This window comes from Belonocnema kinseyi, chromosome 8, assembly GCF_010883055.1.
Source record: "Belonocnema kinseyi isolate 2016_QV_RU_SX_M_011 chromosome 8, B_treatae_v1, whole genome shotgun sequence".
NCBI classification, from domain to species: Eukaryota; Metazoa; Arthropoda; class Insecta; order Hymenoptera; family Cynipidae; genus Belonocnema; species Belonocnema kinseyi.
The window spans coordinates 25,501,977-25,517,990 of record NC_046664.1 but is presented as its reverse complement, the minus strand read 5'-3'; the positions used below and the strand labels follow the sequence as shown (position 1 = coordinate 25,517,990).

Genomic DNA, 16,014 nt, shown 5'->3' with positions numbered 1-16,014 from the left:
ATTATCGTTGTTAATAATATTCTCTTTGCTTCATTGGTAGAATGTTGTGGTTTTTTTCTGAAATTTTGAACTGCTTGTCTATTTTTTATTAGGCGTGACTTGATAATTAATTATATTCAGAAAACATAATTGTTTAAACAAATTATTATTTTTTATGACTATCTTCATCTATAGAAATGTCTAATAGTTGCGTTTTCTTTGGCAATTTTTACCTCTCTGTCCTTTTTCACGTAGTGACATAATTAATGAAAGTTAACAAAAAAGTTTTTTAAGTAATTTAATATTGTTTATAACTATCTTTTCTTAGATAAGTGCTAGAAAGTTGTGGTTTTTAAAATAAAATCTTTAACTATGATTTGCCTGCCACTTTATTGCACTTATCTAAGAAAAGATAGTTAAAAACAATATTGAATTGTTTGAACAACTTATTTTTTAACTTTCATTAATCATCACCTCACTAAGTGAAAAAAGGACAGAAAGGTGAAAATTGCCAAAAACCCGATCTATGAGACATTGCTATAGATGAAGATAGTCATAAACAATATTGATTTGTTTACACAATTATTTTTGGTAAATCTAATTAATTATTATTTTACGACTAATGAAAAATAAACAAACACTTGAAAATTTCAGAAAAAACTGCAACATTCTACCAATAAAGCAAAGAGAATATTATTAACAATGATAATAAATTGTTTGGATAATTATTTTTGTTAACTTGAATTTATTATTACATCACTCCCATTGCAAATTCGACAAAAAGCCAAAAATTTTCATTTAAAAAACCGCAAAAAGTCATAATTATCGCTAAAAACTCACAAAACCGATTTTTTCAGACATGGGGGTTTTTTGGGACCCTATAAAACAGACTAATAATGTTGATATTTGTAAAAAAATATTTTCTAAATATAATTGTTTTAAATGCATTTTTTTGTGTGGATTCAAACAAATTTCTGAAGTGTTCTCACAAAAATAAAAAAATAAAAATTCCAATGCATTTTTAGACCACCCTATTATACACGACGTTTTTTTCTCTGGTAGAGGATGATTTGAAAGAAAGTTCATTAGTCTGTTTGATGTCATTGGATTTTGAAACCAATTAGTTTTAATATGATTATCAGTAATCAACTTCAATTTCAAAAAATTTATACTTTTATTTTCTTTCAATTCAAAGGTCATTTCTAAATTTTTATTATAGAATTAAGAATATTGATAACTACAACAACATAGTTTTTAATGCATTTAATCGTATCATTGACTTATCTGCAATATAGAAGATCAACACATTAAAAATATTTTTAACTTTCTCAGACATGTTTCTTCTAAATCATTCATTACAATGTCCATAAAAATATTTATAAACAAATTTATTATACGCGAATGGGCTTACCAATCTCACCTTTGTTTGCAGACATTGTAATGGATGATTTGGAAGAAACATCTATAAGATTATGTTAATTAAAAAACACATGTTCTCGCAGTTATCAATACCTTTAATTTTTATAATCAAATATTTATAATTTACCTTTGAATTAGAAAAAAGTAAGAGTATTAGTTTTTTAAATGACTTTAATTAGGAATGATAATCATATTATATCAGATTTGTTTCCAAAAGCCAATTTCGTCAGGCAGACTAATGAGCTTCCCTTCAAATCATCCTCTTCAACAGAAAAAAAACATAATGTACAATCTTGTTGATAGATCAATATTATTATCTTATAATAATGATCACCTTAAAAATTTTAAAATATTGTAACAGTTACTGATTAACATTGACTATCCAATTTCTTTAATTATTGCTACAATATTGCTACGATCCCCACAATTAAAAAAAAATTTTAGATCGTTACTTCAATCGAACCGAAATGCGTTCTTCAAATTTTTCTCTTATTTTAGATTTGTTAAAATTATGTTTTAACCAGTGAAAATTAAAATTATTTTTTTTATTCTGATACAACTTTTATTATTTAATTGTAAAATGTAATATTTATGTGGTGTTTCTTTTATTAAATTAACCTGATGTGGTTGGCGAACCCATGCTAACGAAACGTCACACATTTTGACGAATAAATTTAAGTTTTTTTACTCATTTGCCTTCTTCAATCGATACTTCTTCTCCAATTGTATTTTAAAGACAAATTGGTTTCTTCAAATGTTATTCTTCTGATTTGCATATTTTCGAAATCAAGCACTCGTCAACTTGACGGATTCATAATTTTGTTACAGTTTCTTTCGGTGTTTTTTGGTTAACATCACTGAATCAGGAACATTTTCCAAAAAGGAAAACCACAAGTGATTTTGTGAATCAACTACTAAACTATAAAATAACATTAAAATAAATTTAATAAATGTACCCCAGAATGCAAATTTGTTCAATTTATATTTAAGAATTGTTTCAACATCCCTTGTTGCTTGGCTGAGAAAGTTATAAACTCCTAGCAATTGAAACATAAATAAATTTTTTGTTTAGACAATCGATGTCAAAAATTCATTTACAGTAAACTAGAAAAAAATATCAACGTTTCAAAATAAAAAGGTTACATTTCGGATAAAATTCATGGAGAGGTGCTAACTTGTGGAGACAAAATAAAAAGGTGCTACAGAGTTGAGAGTCCCTCCGTGAGTCAACACCTTTTTATGGTGCTTTCACGAGTTACTACCTTTTTATTTAGTCTCTCCGAAATGGAACCTTGTCATTTGAACAGGTCGACATTTTCTAGTAGGAAAGGTCGTTGCATTTATTTTTAAGGTTGTCTCAGACAAGATCAATTTTTTTGTCTCAATCTTGCAGAGGTGTTAAAACAAGTCTTTAAATAAGTTCGACAACTTCCCCTCCTAAGATACACGAAAATAATTAATTTAGAAAAATTTACTTGACTGTCTAAGACTTTAGGAAAGGTTACGACTTTCCGAAACAAATGTACATCCATTTATTAAAAAGTTCCAGATAATCCTGGCCATAACGAGAAGAGTAAATGTTTGCATGACTAGAATTATCTTCTCACTATTTCGAGAATTATTGAATTGATTGTGAGTTTTCGTTCTTTTGTAAATGTTTATTTCCTTTTAAAAATCTTAATGGGATATTTATGCTCATCACGAGCCTAATCCAAAAATTCATCAAACAAAATGACAGATTCTACATGACGGAAAAATACTTTCGTGATCCTAAAAGTTCTGGGAAAATCCACACTTCTTTTCGATCAAATGAAAGCTTTTTGGAGAGTACTCTCACATATAAAAAAAAAGTTGTTTATCAGAACTACCCTACCATCTATCAAAATAATTATGTGATTCCCTTCTACATTATCTCTCCTAATTATAAATTTAAAACAAATGATAACATTCTAAGGAGAAAAATATATTTCCGAAAAACTTTGGCACAAAAAAACTTGGTGCATAAGTTATAGAATGACGAATATCTCAAAAGACCTTTCTCTCGCTAAATCGAAGGGAAGGTGAGGTGAAATTGCGATATAAGGAGACCCTGGCTTTGATCGAGTCTTTTGAAGGAAGAAGGACGAAAAACTTTGTTCCCTGTTGCTGAGCTAGAAACTCAAGAATTCTTTAACGAGTCTGAGTTCTCACTTTCCATCGCATGGTCCCGCCTGCACCACCCTCCCCCATTCCCACCCCCATCTCTTTTTCCATCACACTCTTTTCTTTTCTAGTAGTTTCCTCTTTCACAGTCCTCTCAAACCCGGTTCTCGTCTGACAAAATGAGCAACTCACGTATAACAGTCCGCGGACCAACCAAGTAAATAACGCGAAAGTGTATGAAGTCCCGAAAAGTGTTGGAACGATAAGGAGAAGGTAAAGGAAAGAAAGCCAGTTTTCAGAGGAGCTTCCTCCGGTGTGATGGAAGTCGTCGAGAGGAAAAGTGAAGGAAAAAGACTGCGGGAGAGAGAAAGAGAGTGAAAGGTTAAAATTACAAGAGAAAGAGAGAGAGAGAGAGAAAGAGAGAGAGAGAGAGAAAGAGAGTAGTGAAGGTGACGAGAGATGTAAATAAATTTCCAGCAGAATTTCTTCTTCTGGAATACAAGACCTACTAGAGACGTTTAACTTTTAACCAGACAGTTGAATCTTCAACGAAGAAGATTAATTTTATACCAAAAAAGAAAAATATTCAAGAAAACGTCTGAATTCGTAACCAAATGATTTAATTTTCCTCTCGAACAGATCAGCTTTCAATTAAATAGATAACTTTTATTCAAGTTATTTAATTATTAAGGGAGAACATTAATTTTTTACGAAGAAGACAAGTTTTTAACAAATTACCTGAAATTACAAGCCAATAGTCGATTGTTTAAGTAGAAAAGATCAATTTTCTACCAAGTGGTTACATTCTTAACCCTGTAGAATTATTTGCCACCATAAAAAAAGAACTTCTAACAAAAGTCATAAATTTTTGAACCGAAAGGTTAAATTTTCAACTAACAAAGATGAATTTTCAAATAAATAGATTAACTTTTAACTAGAGAGGTGAATTTTTAAACAAAAAGCCTAACTTTGAACCAAGAATGTTAATCTTCTCACAAAAAAGAGAATTCTGAAGGAGAAATTTATTCTTAAACAAATAGTTGAATTTACAACTAAAAAAATTTTATTTTAAATTTCAAAGATTAACTTTTAACTGATAAGATTAATGTAGAAATAAGGTTTTTTTCCTAAAGATATGAATGTTCAACGATGTACCAGAATTTTTAACTGAAAAATATCAATTTTCAATCAAACAAATGAATCTTCAACAAAAAAAATTATTTCCAAACGAATTGATTAACTTCCTACCGAGAAGGTAATATTTTTAATAAAATTGGATAATTCTAAACCACCTACTTTAATTTTGAAGCAAAAACAATTATCTTGTTAGAAAAAAAGTTCAACGAAACACATGAATTTGCAAAAAAATCGTTACATTTTCAACTAAAAATATGAATTTTTAACTAAGTAATAATTTTCCACAAAAAAAAAAGAATTTTGAAACAAATAGATTAATTATCAAAAAGGAATGATCAATTCTAAAACTATCAGATAATTTTCAACCAGCTAGTTTAATTTTAACCACAAAATCACTCCCCAAAAAAAATGAATTTTGAGCAAAACACATTAATTTTGAACAAAAAAGTTAATTTTTTTACAAGAAAAAATAAATTTACCATAAAATAGATTAACTTTTAACTAAAAAGACCAACCTTAAGGCAGAAATATTAACTTTTAAACAGAAGGATTAACTTTCATCCTAGAAGATTAATTTTCTACAAAAAAAACTCCCAAGAAAAGAAATGTATTTTCCACCAAAAAGATGAATCTTCAGTTGAAAGTGTTTAATTTTCAACTGAAAAAGTTTATTTTATTTAACAAAAAAAAAATTTAACCGTGTACTCGAATTTTTAACTACAAAATATGAATTTTCAATCAAACAAACGAATTTTCATAAAAAAATGAAGTTTCAAACCTAGGAGATCATACACAACTAGCTACGAGTAGTTTAATTCTTAATGAAAAATCATTCTTCTTAGAAAAAAGAATTTTTAACAAATCGAATGAATTTTCAACTAAATGGTTAAATTTTCAAATAAAAAAATCATTTTATAACCAAATAGATTATTTTTCTATCAGAGAGCCTAATTTTCAAGAATCAAACAAAACTTTTCACCAAGTTCATGAATTTTCTACCGAAAAAAAGACTTTTTAAACAAACACCCGAATTTTCAAACAAATATTGGAATTTGCAACTATTAAAGAACAGCCTTAACTAAATGCATAAATTTTTAACCAGAAAGATGAATTTTCAACCAAATAGATTAAATTGTAACCTTAAAGGTGAATTTTTAAACAAGAATCGTAACTTTGAACCAAGGAGGTTCATTTTCCTAAAAAAGAATTCTCGAGCACATTTATTTTTAACGAAATAATTAAATTTTCGTTTAAAAATGTTCAATTTTCATCTAAAAAGTTTAAAAAAGTTCACCAAATAGTTGAATTTTGCAACTAAAAATTTTAATTTTAAACCAAAAACATCAACTCTCAAATAACCAGATTAATGTAAAAAACAGAATTTTTCAACAAAAAGCATGAATTTTTAATCTGTATTAGAACTTTCAACTAAAAAATATCACTTTTCAATTAACCAGATGAACCAAAAAAAAATATTTGTTATGAAATTTTTTTAGCAAGACACATGAATTTCCAACCAAATAGTTAAATTTTCAACGAAAAGATACATTTTCAACCAAATTCATTAAATTTTAGCCCAAAGGGTAATTTTTAACCAAAAAGTTGAATTGTTAAAGCAAATAGTTGAGTTTTCATCCATATGGTTAAATTTTTTAAAAGAAAAGATCAATTATAAACCTAGTAGGTAATGTTCAACCGGCTAGTTCAAATTTTAAACAAAAATTATTCTTCATGAAAAAAAAGAATTTTTCACAATACGCATGAATTTTCAACCAATAAGTTAAATTATCAAGTGAAAAAATAAATCTTCAACCACTTAATAGTGAAATTTACAACTAATAGATAAACTTCTTCGCCAAATAGATAAATTTTCAACCAAAAAGATGAATTTTTAAGGAAAGGAAATTAATTTTCAACTGAATAAATGAATTTTCTACTAGAATCATAAATTTTTAATCAAAGACATTAAGTTGTAATCGGAAAGAAATATTTTCTATTAATAAAAACAATTTTAACTAAGGGCCCGAATTTCTAGCCCAATAGTTAAATTCTCAACTAGACGAGATCAATATAGTTTTTAATAAATAAGGATCAAACAATTAGTTTAATTTTTAACCCAAAAAGAATAATTTTTTATGAAGGAAATATTTTGGAAAACACATTCCATACTCACCTTCCCCTATTCCTTAACTTCTTTCCTCTACTTCTACTCTCCTGACTTCCCCAGTCCTTACAACGACTCTCCTCCACGCCCCCCTTACCCTGATAAGCCCCCCTACTTTCTCCTTACGTCCCTCCCCCCACATACTTCTGTACTTCCCCTTCCATAATTTCTACTCACTCTTCCTACTTTCTCTTTCCTAATTTCCCTTATCTTCGCCCATTTCTCTCATTTACCCTTCTTCATCACTTTCCTTTACATCCTCTGCTCCTCATGTGTCCACTTTTTTTACATTCCGTCCACTAATCATCCCTACGTCACACCTCTCCTTTAGTCTAAATTGTCTCTTCTACTTTTAGCTCCCTCACTTCTGTTGACTTCTTTTATTTCCCCTATTCAACCACTGCATTCCTCATAGTTCCGAATAGTTTCTCTACTGCTTATATCCTAATTTCGCTGCTCTTTCTATCTCAACACTTCCCTACTTCACCAGCTGTAAGTTTTTCGTGCTTTTACAGCCCTTATGTCCTATACTTCGCGTCCATAAACTGTTCATCCTCAATTTTTCCTACTTCTCCTCCTCTTGCTTTCCATACATCACTTTCCTAATTTTCCGTGCTTACTTTCTCCACACTTGCTCTGACTCATCCCATTCCCGGTATTTGCCCTTTCACTGATCTCTCTCACTTACCATCCTCTATTACTTTACCCCTCACTTCCTCTGACCATCATTTCTCCTGACTTTCCTTCACTTCCCGTCCCCTAATTTCTGCTAATTCACACCTCTCATTTACTCTAATTTTCCTCTTCTATCTCTCGTTTCTTCACTTATTCTTACTTTTCCATTTTCGCCTCTTCTTCTCCTCAATTCTCATAATTCCGCATATTTTTCCTAATTCTTAATCCCTTATCTACCCGCGGTTTTCTTCCCCACATTTCTACCTTAATTTTCACTAGTTTCTTTTCCTTCACATCCCTCATATCACTTTTCTCTGCTTCCATACGTATTCTTTCCTCACTTACCATTACACCTCTTATTTACCTTACTTCCCTTCCCATAATTTGTACTCAATACCCCTTTTTTATTACCTTCCCTCACTTTCTTTACGCCTCATTTCATCTTACTATCCTTTTTACTCTCTGTCCTCTAATTACCCCTACTTCACACCTCTTATTCATTCTAATTTTTTTCCTGCACTTCCCGCTCCCTTACTTTCTCTGAGACCCTATTTCCCCTACTGCCCCTTCTCACTGCTTACAATTCCAAATATTTTCCCTACTTCTCATCCCTCCATTTACCCGCAATTTCATCCCCACATTTTTGTAATTCCCCTTGTGTAACTTCTCCGCTTTACCACCACTCATACGAATTTTCAATAAAGTACAGTAAAACCTTTTAACAGCCCTCCCTTCTATAGCCCTACGAGATTCAAGCCGCGCCGCATGTAGGTGTAACAAGAGATGCGCGGGGTGCGCGGGATCTTCGGTTGTCACTCAGGTATAAAAAACAAAAACGGAGCGGGCTATAATGAGTTAGTTCTCACCCACCGTCAGCCCTCAAATCGGCGCTAGAGAAGCAAGAAAATTTATTTTAAAATCTAAACTAAAAAAATAATCAGAAATTAAAAAGAATTTGAAATGTAGAAGGGAGGAATGGCATTGCCTTCCCCTTTATCCTTTTAGAAGAAGGTAATAGAATAGTAAAAGGATCTCGAAGATATACTTGCGACCCTCTTAGACGCGATGCAATGGAACAACGAAAAGCAATTCGCCGTGTAAAATTGAATTTTACAACTGGGATTTAATGAAAGATCGGATACATTCAAACAGTGAAGCTGCCCAAGATCAGGAAGTAGAGTGGAAAAAGTTCGGTGAACGATAGAAATAAAGGCAAGAATTATGGCGAATATTGAGGGGACGATTCAAAGGAAAAAATGAAATAAAGCAGTTTTCCCTAAATTTGTATCAAATTCATTCTTTCGGATTAAACATTATATTCTTAGATAAAAATTCATTTCTTTGGTGAAAAATACTTTTTTTTTTTTTTTTTAATTTTTGATTCAAAAACTTCAACTGTTTTATTTTTCGCAGAAACTCTATATATTTTGTTCAAAATTTGTTCCTTCTATTAAAAATTTCTTCTTCTTGTATTAAAATCCACAAATATTTAGTTGAAAGTTAAATTACTTTGTGAAGATTAATTTTTTTGTCAAGAATCGATCTCTTTGGTTGAAAATTTTACTATCTTATTGAAATTTTTCGTTGTTGTTGAAAATAACTGAATATAATTAAAAACAATCCACGAATCAATTTTCGGTCAAAAATTCCTCTTCTTTGCTTAAGGATTTTCTTAAAACCTTTTTAAAATTCTGCAAAACCTTTTTTCAAAATATTCAAAATCTCGAGAAGAGTTTTTAATTTCAATTGCATCTATAAAAAAAAAATTGAGTAGTTTTTAAACTTTTAAATTAGAGACTTGAAGTAGGAAAATAAATTAAAAGTAAATGGAATGTTATGCCGGATTTAAAAATACGAGTTTGGTTGGACGTCGTAGTTGGAAGAGGTCCGTGTCGTTCGTTAATCCCGGTGGACTTAATACCACCTCCGTGTAAATCTCGGTTAGCTGCTTTTCGGTCCTTTAGTTTCCCTTGGGAGAGAAACTCCACTGACGGTGTTAATGCTCCGAATACTCTATTCGCACCCTTAAATGCCAAAGTTCCTTTCCAGTGTCCAATGTCCATTTGAACTGAACCAATCCGTTTAATGTCTTCCATTAAAACGACCATTCAATTCCGGACTAGAATCCTGGCTGAGAGGATGGCCAACAAAGCTCACAAATCATTTTCTACTTTCAGAAGAAAGCGATAATGATGCCGAAAAGGGAGGAAAAAGCTTACACTCACAAAAATCTAGCCTTAAGAGTCAACTTATTTTCTAAAAAAAATTCCACAACTGTTACTACAATTCTTCTCTTTTTTCCAAAATGTTTATGTATCGACATCCTTAAGGCGCTTCGAATGAATAGGTTTCTCTTCATCCACCATAGATCTAAAAGAATGCATAGTTAAACGTAATTTAAAAAAAATTAATCTGAAGACAATTATATCGCTTAGGACTGAGAGCTTTTTTCGGGAAATGTTTCTTTTTGTAATTGAAAATAGGCTTTTCTTGTGCCTGAAACCGACAACGCGCTGTAAATTCTGTGCGCTATGCTGCCTGTTTCAGGCCCGAAAATAATTATTTTCTCTTAGAAAAAAAATCAAATAAATTTAAAAAAAGCCCTTTGTCTAAAACCGTTTAATTCCCTTTAGTTTATGTAGCAAAAATATTACGCTCAAAAATTTATCCTTTCAAACGAATAGTGTTTTGAACAACACCGATTCATTTGAAGCGCCTTAATCGATAAATATGAACGTGATTTGATTTTTGGACTACCTTATACCTGACTTCTCTCAGACAGTGAAAAAAGTAGAAATTTTATCAAAATTCATTACTCAAAATCTTTCACACCAGTCGGGGGAGGGACCGACATTTTAGAAGGATGGTGCGGTCTGTATAACCGCACGGCCAAATTTGAAGATTACTACAATGAAACACAGAGAAAAGATTCTTCTCTAAAAATATTGATCACAAAAAAAAGTTTTAAATTTATTTTACAGCATTAACTTTTGGGACATTTTTATAGTTTACATTTCAGATTTTGTAGAGTTCAAGAGGGACACAACCCCTAAAAATTCAGCCCAGCGGATGTGATTTACGCAGGATTATATCTGATTGCCCTAAATCAAATTATCAAAGTATGTTAAAACAAAAGTGATTTCTCGTCAATAAAATTATATAATATTCAGTAAAATAGATGAAATTTTAATTAAAATGTTGAGTTTCCAACTCAAAAGATTTATTGTTTACTAAAAAAAATACTTCATTTTAAACAAAATACATAAACTTTCAACAAAGTAGTTAAATTTTCAACTAAAAAAAGATCAAATATATACCAAAAATATAGTTAGATTTTCAGATAGAAAATAAAATTTGCAAAGAAAAAAACAACAAATTTTGAACAAGATATTTCAATTTTCAACAAAAGAGATGCAGTTTTCTTCAAAATTATAAAATTTTAATTAAAAAATGATTAATTTTGAACTAAAATAAAGATCCCTTATATAAGAAATGACTTTTCAACTAAAATACTGAAGTTTCTACAAAGTAGAATAAATTTTAACCAGCGGCGACGAATCCTCAAAAAAAATTATGTTAATATTTAAAAAGAAAAACATTTTTATTATAAATCAAAAACTAGTTGTTAACAAAAAAAGAAAAAATGAACAAAATAGTAAAATCATTAAATAAAAAGACCAATTTTTAATAAAGCAGAAGACTTTTTAGCCAAAAAGGATAATTTTCTACAAAATTGTTTAATTTTGAACAAAGTGAATATTATTTCAACCAAATAGTAGATTTTTAACTAAAAAAGTCGATTTATCAACAAAATACTTGAATTTTTACCAGTACTCATAAATTTTATCCCGAAAATCGAAAACTTACAATTCTCAGTTGAAAACTTAACTGTTCAGTATAAAAACTACATACTTACAAGAAAAGAGTGCAACTCTGAAGCAAAAAAGTGACTTTTTTTACAAAATTATGATTTTTCTACAGAGTAGACAAGTTTACAAAATGCATAAATTTCATAATAAGCAGGTGCATTTTAATTTAAAAAAAGAAAATTTGGAAACGGAAGTAAAATAATTATATTTCTAATTTACAAAATTATGTTCTTTCAACAACAAGGAAATTTTAAACAAATTTGCTGAATATTTAACCAAGTAGATCCATTTTTAATTAGCATAATGATTTTTAACCAAAAAATTATATTTTAAACAATTACTTCAATTTTTAACAACAACAAAAATAATTTTAGACAAATAAGATTAGAATTTTTAACCATGTGGTTGAATTTAAAAATAAAAAAACACAAATACACGGTGAAAAATGGAATAATTCAGAAGCTCATTTTTATTTCAAAAAATAGTTTTCCATAAAAAAGGAACATCAACTTTCCTACCAAAAGCATGCAATTCCTAGCAATAAGATTAATTTTGTACTAAAGAATTTAAAAAATAAAATAAAATGTGACTATTCAATTTTTAGTCAACTAAAACATGTTTCTCTGAGAATCATTTTTTTATTCGATGAAGGTGTTACAATTTGGTAGAAAATTAATCATTGTGGTTAAAAATGAATATTTACGTTAATTTTATACTCTTTTTTAAATTAAAATTTTTGTTTGAAAATTAAATTTGATAGGCAACTTGAGTATTTTGTTAAAAATTCGTCTATTTAAATAAAAAATTAATCTTTTTTGTTTAAAATTGACTATTTTGGTTAAGGAGTCAACTAGTTGGGTAAAAAATTCTACTATTTTCTTGAAGATTTTACTACAGTCCGCCTTCTCAAAAATGCCACTCTCAATAGTATCATTAATCTGAATCCGAGTTCGGGCTCTACCCCCCTCTCCTGCGCTTCCCCCCACTCGAACAAACTTCGGATCCGACTTTCACAATAGTGCGCACTCCAGAGCGCAACAATGGTGGGGGAACCCTATTCCGAGAAAAGTTATTCCGCTACAAGCCCGATCGCGGCACTATTGGGAAGGTGGACTGTATTTTGTTGTGAATTAGTTTTTTCGTTTTGTTTTTTACATTATTTTTGAAGCTGAACCTTCTCCGATTACATTTTTTGTTTAAAATTAATCTTTTTAAAAGAAAATTTCAATAGTTTCTTCACAAATTTCTGTATTTTGTTAAACATTTATCTTCTGCTAGAAAAAATATTTTTATTAGAAAATAACGCTTCTTCGTTGAGAGTCAACTTTCTAGTTTGAAAATTCATCTCTCTTGGAGAAAAATGTAATATTTCGCAGTGTCACTTAAAATCTGGAAACTCTCTTACTGTAAATCATGTAAAAACCCTATTTTTAATAGTCTAATATAAGCATTGATTAAACATTTCTTTAAAGAACGATTGTTCACTTATTAAAGCCTGCTTGTTTTTTTATGGTGTTCCAGGTGTTCAGACTCCATCAAAGAATGATTCAGTCCGCTTAGAAGCTGGACCACTTGTGACTGGTGCCGGTGCGCTTTATGTTGGGGCCACTTGTGCGTGTGCTTTGATCTTGGTGGTGGGGAGTGTAGTGAGTGCGCTTTACATACGGACCAGCAAGGCTCGTGTACAAGAGTCTCAGTGAGTATCACTTTATTTTTCAAGGCATCCAACATCTACAAACAGAACAAAAATCCGAGAGCTTACTAAAAATTAAAACTCATTTCCCCTACATTAAAGCGATTTCTTTTAGGGGTTAATTTCTGTATAATGCAATTTTTTTCTAATTCGAAATATTAATATTATTATACAATAGAGCCAAATCCCTGTCGATTGATTGTTTCAAAAGAAGGGTTGACTTATATCCCTCTACCACAAATTTTGTAGATTGATTTATCCCAAATATCCCCTTTCCCTATTACTCCACTACTTATCATAATTTGTTTCTATCCTATCATGTCCTATCGAATACTATCCTATCATATTCAATCGTATCTTATCGCCTCCTCCCTCAGTTCTTCTCGAATTCCCTATCTCTACCTCTCATCTCTTCCACAACCCACTCCTTAACCGCATGCTTGCTCTCTCCTGCTTTCATATTTCTACTTTACACCTCCCTATTCTTAATCTGCTTTCTTCCTTCCCCTCTTCCCAACATCTCACCCCGTCCCTTCTTCCCCTACTTTTTTTACTCTTCCACTATGCTTGAATTTCAATAATTCTAATCTTCTTCTCCTACTCTACTCTCTTTAACTTTATTTACTTACCAAGCCCCTACTTCCCCTCTCTACCTATTCCCTACCCCTACTTTCCCTCAAATTTCTAGGTCAACACTTTACTAGTTTTCCTATTTTCTTACATATTTTTCTTCCCTACTCCCTTATCCCTTACTTACCCTCCCTGCTACCTACCTACTTGGCAATCTTCCGTGCCTTACTTTACCTTAAAGCGCCATCCTTACTGTGTCTCTTTTCGTTCTTTGCACATACTCAAACTTAACTTCCGCAGTACCTTCCTTATCTAGTGCCCCTTTCAGCTCTCGAATATTCGGGCTTCAGCTCCAAAGTGTTCTTCTTCCTTCGTGCCCATTTCTCGAATCTCCTTAGAGCCATAATCCATTTCAAAAGTGGTGGAAACGGGAAATTTTGCAAATGAGTATTTGGGACCAAATTTCCGCTCGATGAAGACCCCTGCTCTAGCCCAAATGTTTCCTTCTTCCCGTGGCCATTTTCCAGCTCTCAGTATGCCCAGAATATACCCTCACCCCCGTGTCCTTCATACAAAATGGTAGAAGCTGACGATATTTGAAGGAACAGCTTTGACAGCTCTGTTTTTTTCGTTGCTTAAGGTTGTTTTCATGATCAAAAAATCTTCCAAAATGTTTGAAAATGTGTCATAAAACGTAAGAATTTAAATTCACCAGCAGAACTTTATGGGTTTATGAGTTGACAACTCAGCTATTTTTGGAAATAATTTAACTATTTAGTTTAATGCCATATTTTTGGTTTAAAAATCTTACTTTGGGATACAAAATTCGAACTTTTTATAGAAAATTCGTCTGTTTAACTCGAAAATACAAGATTTCAGATGATTTTTTTTCTTTATTGACTCAAAAATCTTTCATTGTTGAAAATTTTACTACTTACTTGAAACTTTACTACTTTGTTAAATTTACACTTTTTCTTTTAAGATTAACTATTTTATTGAAATTCAAATTTATTTTAATTTAAGATAGAAAAGAAATGTATTTTTCTTCAATAATTTGATGTAAAATTAGCATGAAAAGGATTCAGAATTAAAAATCAAACATCCGAACTACCTCACTTTTCGGCACATAAGAGACAAAAAAGGAACAATAGAAAAAATAGGGGGAAAAAACGAAAAAGTCGACCAAAATCAAACTTACATTTCCTTTCTTTCTGAATCGACATGTTGAAAAACAACAAGTGAAAAATGAAACATTCTGCCTGCAAAAATAAACAAATATCTACAAATATACATCTCGTCTTTTAAGAAAAGTTATTTTATCTAATCTTGCATGCATTAGTGGAAAAGTTGCCAAAAATATCCCGTGTAGGAATTCAATCAGGGATCCGGCCGGGTCCCAGCCGGGTAGCCCCGCTTTAAGCCGGGCGCTGGTCGGGGAATCCGGCCGGGATTCGGCTAAAAACGTCACGGTAAACTGGTCGGATCCCGGCTTCAATACCGGCCGGGATCCTTTCGAGTAATCTGGCCAAAAAGCGATTAAGAAATGTTGCTTCAGGCGAGAAATTGGTAACTTGTTTTGTCTTTTAAAGATCATCGTAAAGATTACGGTAAACTTTAAAAGTCAAATCAAGTGAACCAATTCTGGCTAGAAAATTGGAGTAGAGTTTTATTCCCGGATGATAGAATCTCATAGCAATTTGGAAGCCACGTGGTGATTTAAGGTTAAGAAGGAAGAAAGTAAAAACTGTATACACAAGACTATATTTTAATTTAAAATAATATTTATTCGCGCACTAAGTGGGGGATTCAAACAAATTACTTAAATAAGGTTGATTTTAACTACAAGTCTCGATTTTATTTGCGAACTTCGAAGAGACGACGCGACGTGAGTGCAAGGATCATTCTCTTTCAGGTGCGAAACTGAAAATTACTGAGTGTCTATGCGGACGACAGACACAGCAAGAGCTATATATGGCGGTAAATTTGAAATTGTACAGGCTAAAGATTGTCTGAATATAGAGAAGTTTATAAAAATTGTATCATTTCTGTTGTTACACATAGCAGAATCGATAACAGTTTAATTTGAAATGTTAAATTATTCGAAAAAATTTAATGTTTTTTTTTAAGAATTTAAAAAAGCTCATTTTTGTTTCACTGATCCCGCCCGGTTCCTGTCCATGAAATCCAGCCAGGGGTAGCCCGGCCGGGATCCGACCAGAAGCCTTGTTGTATTAAGGCCAACTGGGGAAATTTCTACACGGGATGCAAATTATTCTTTATAATAAGAATAAAAAGCAATAATTTCAACCAAAAAGGAAAATTTTTTGCTGATCGCAATATTTAATTTTGTTATTTAAAGAATACCT

General features: G+C 31.0%; 1 protein-coding gene across 1 annotated transcript in view; it reads left to right on the top strand.

Annotated features, from left to right (window-relative positions):
- LOC117178415 (tyrosine-protein kinase RYK-like) overlaps window positions 1-16,014 on the top strand; it is a 102,475-nt gene that overhangs the window by 7,938 nt on the left and 78,523 nt on the right. The window contains exon 3 of the mRNA XM_033369842.1: window positions 12,907-13,081. Within this exon, the coding sequence (XP_033225733.1) occupies window positions 12,907-13,081 (175 nt within the window). The remainder of the gene's footprint in view (window positions 1-12,906; window positions 13,082-16,014) is intronic.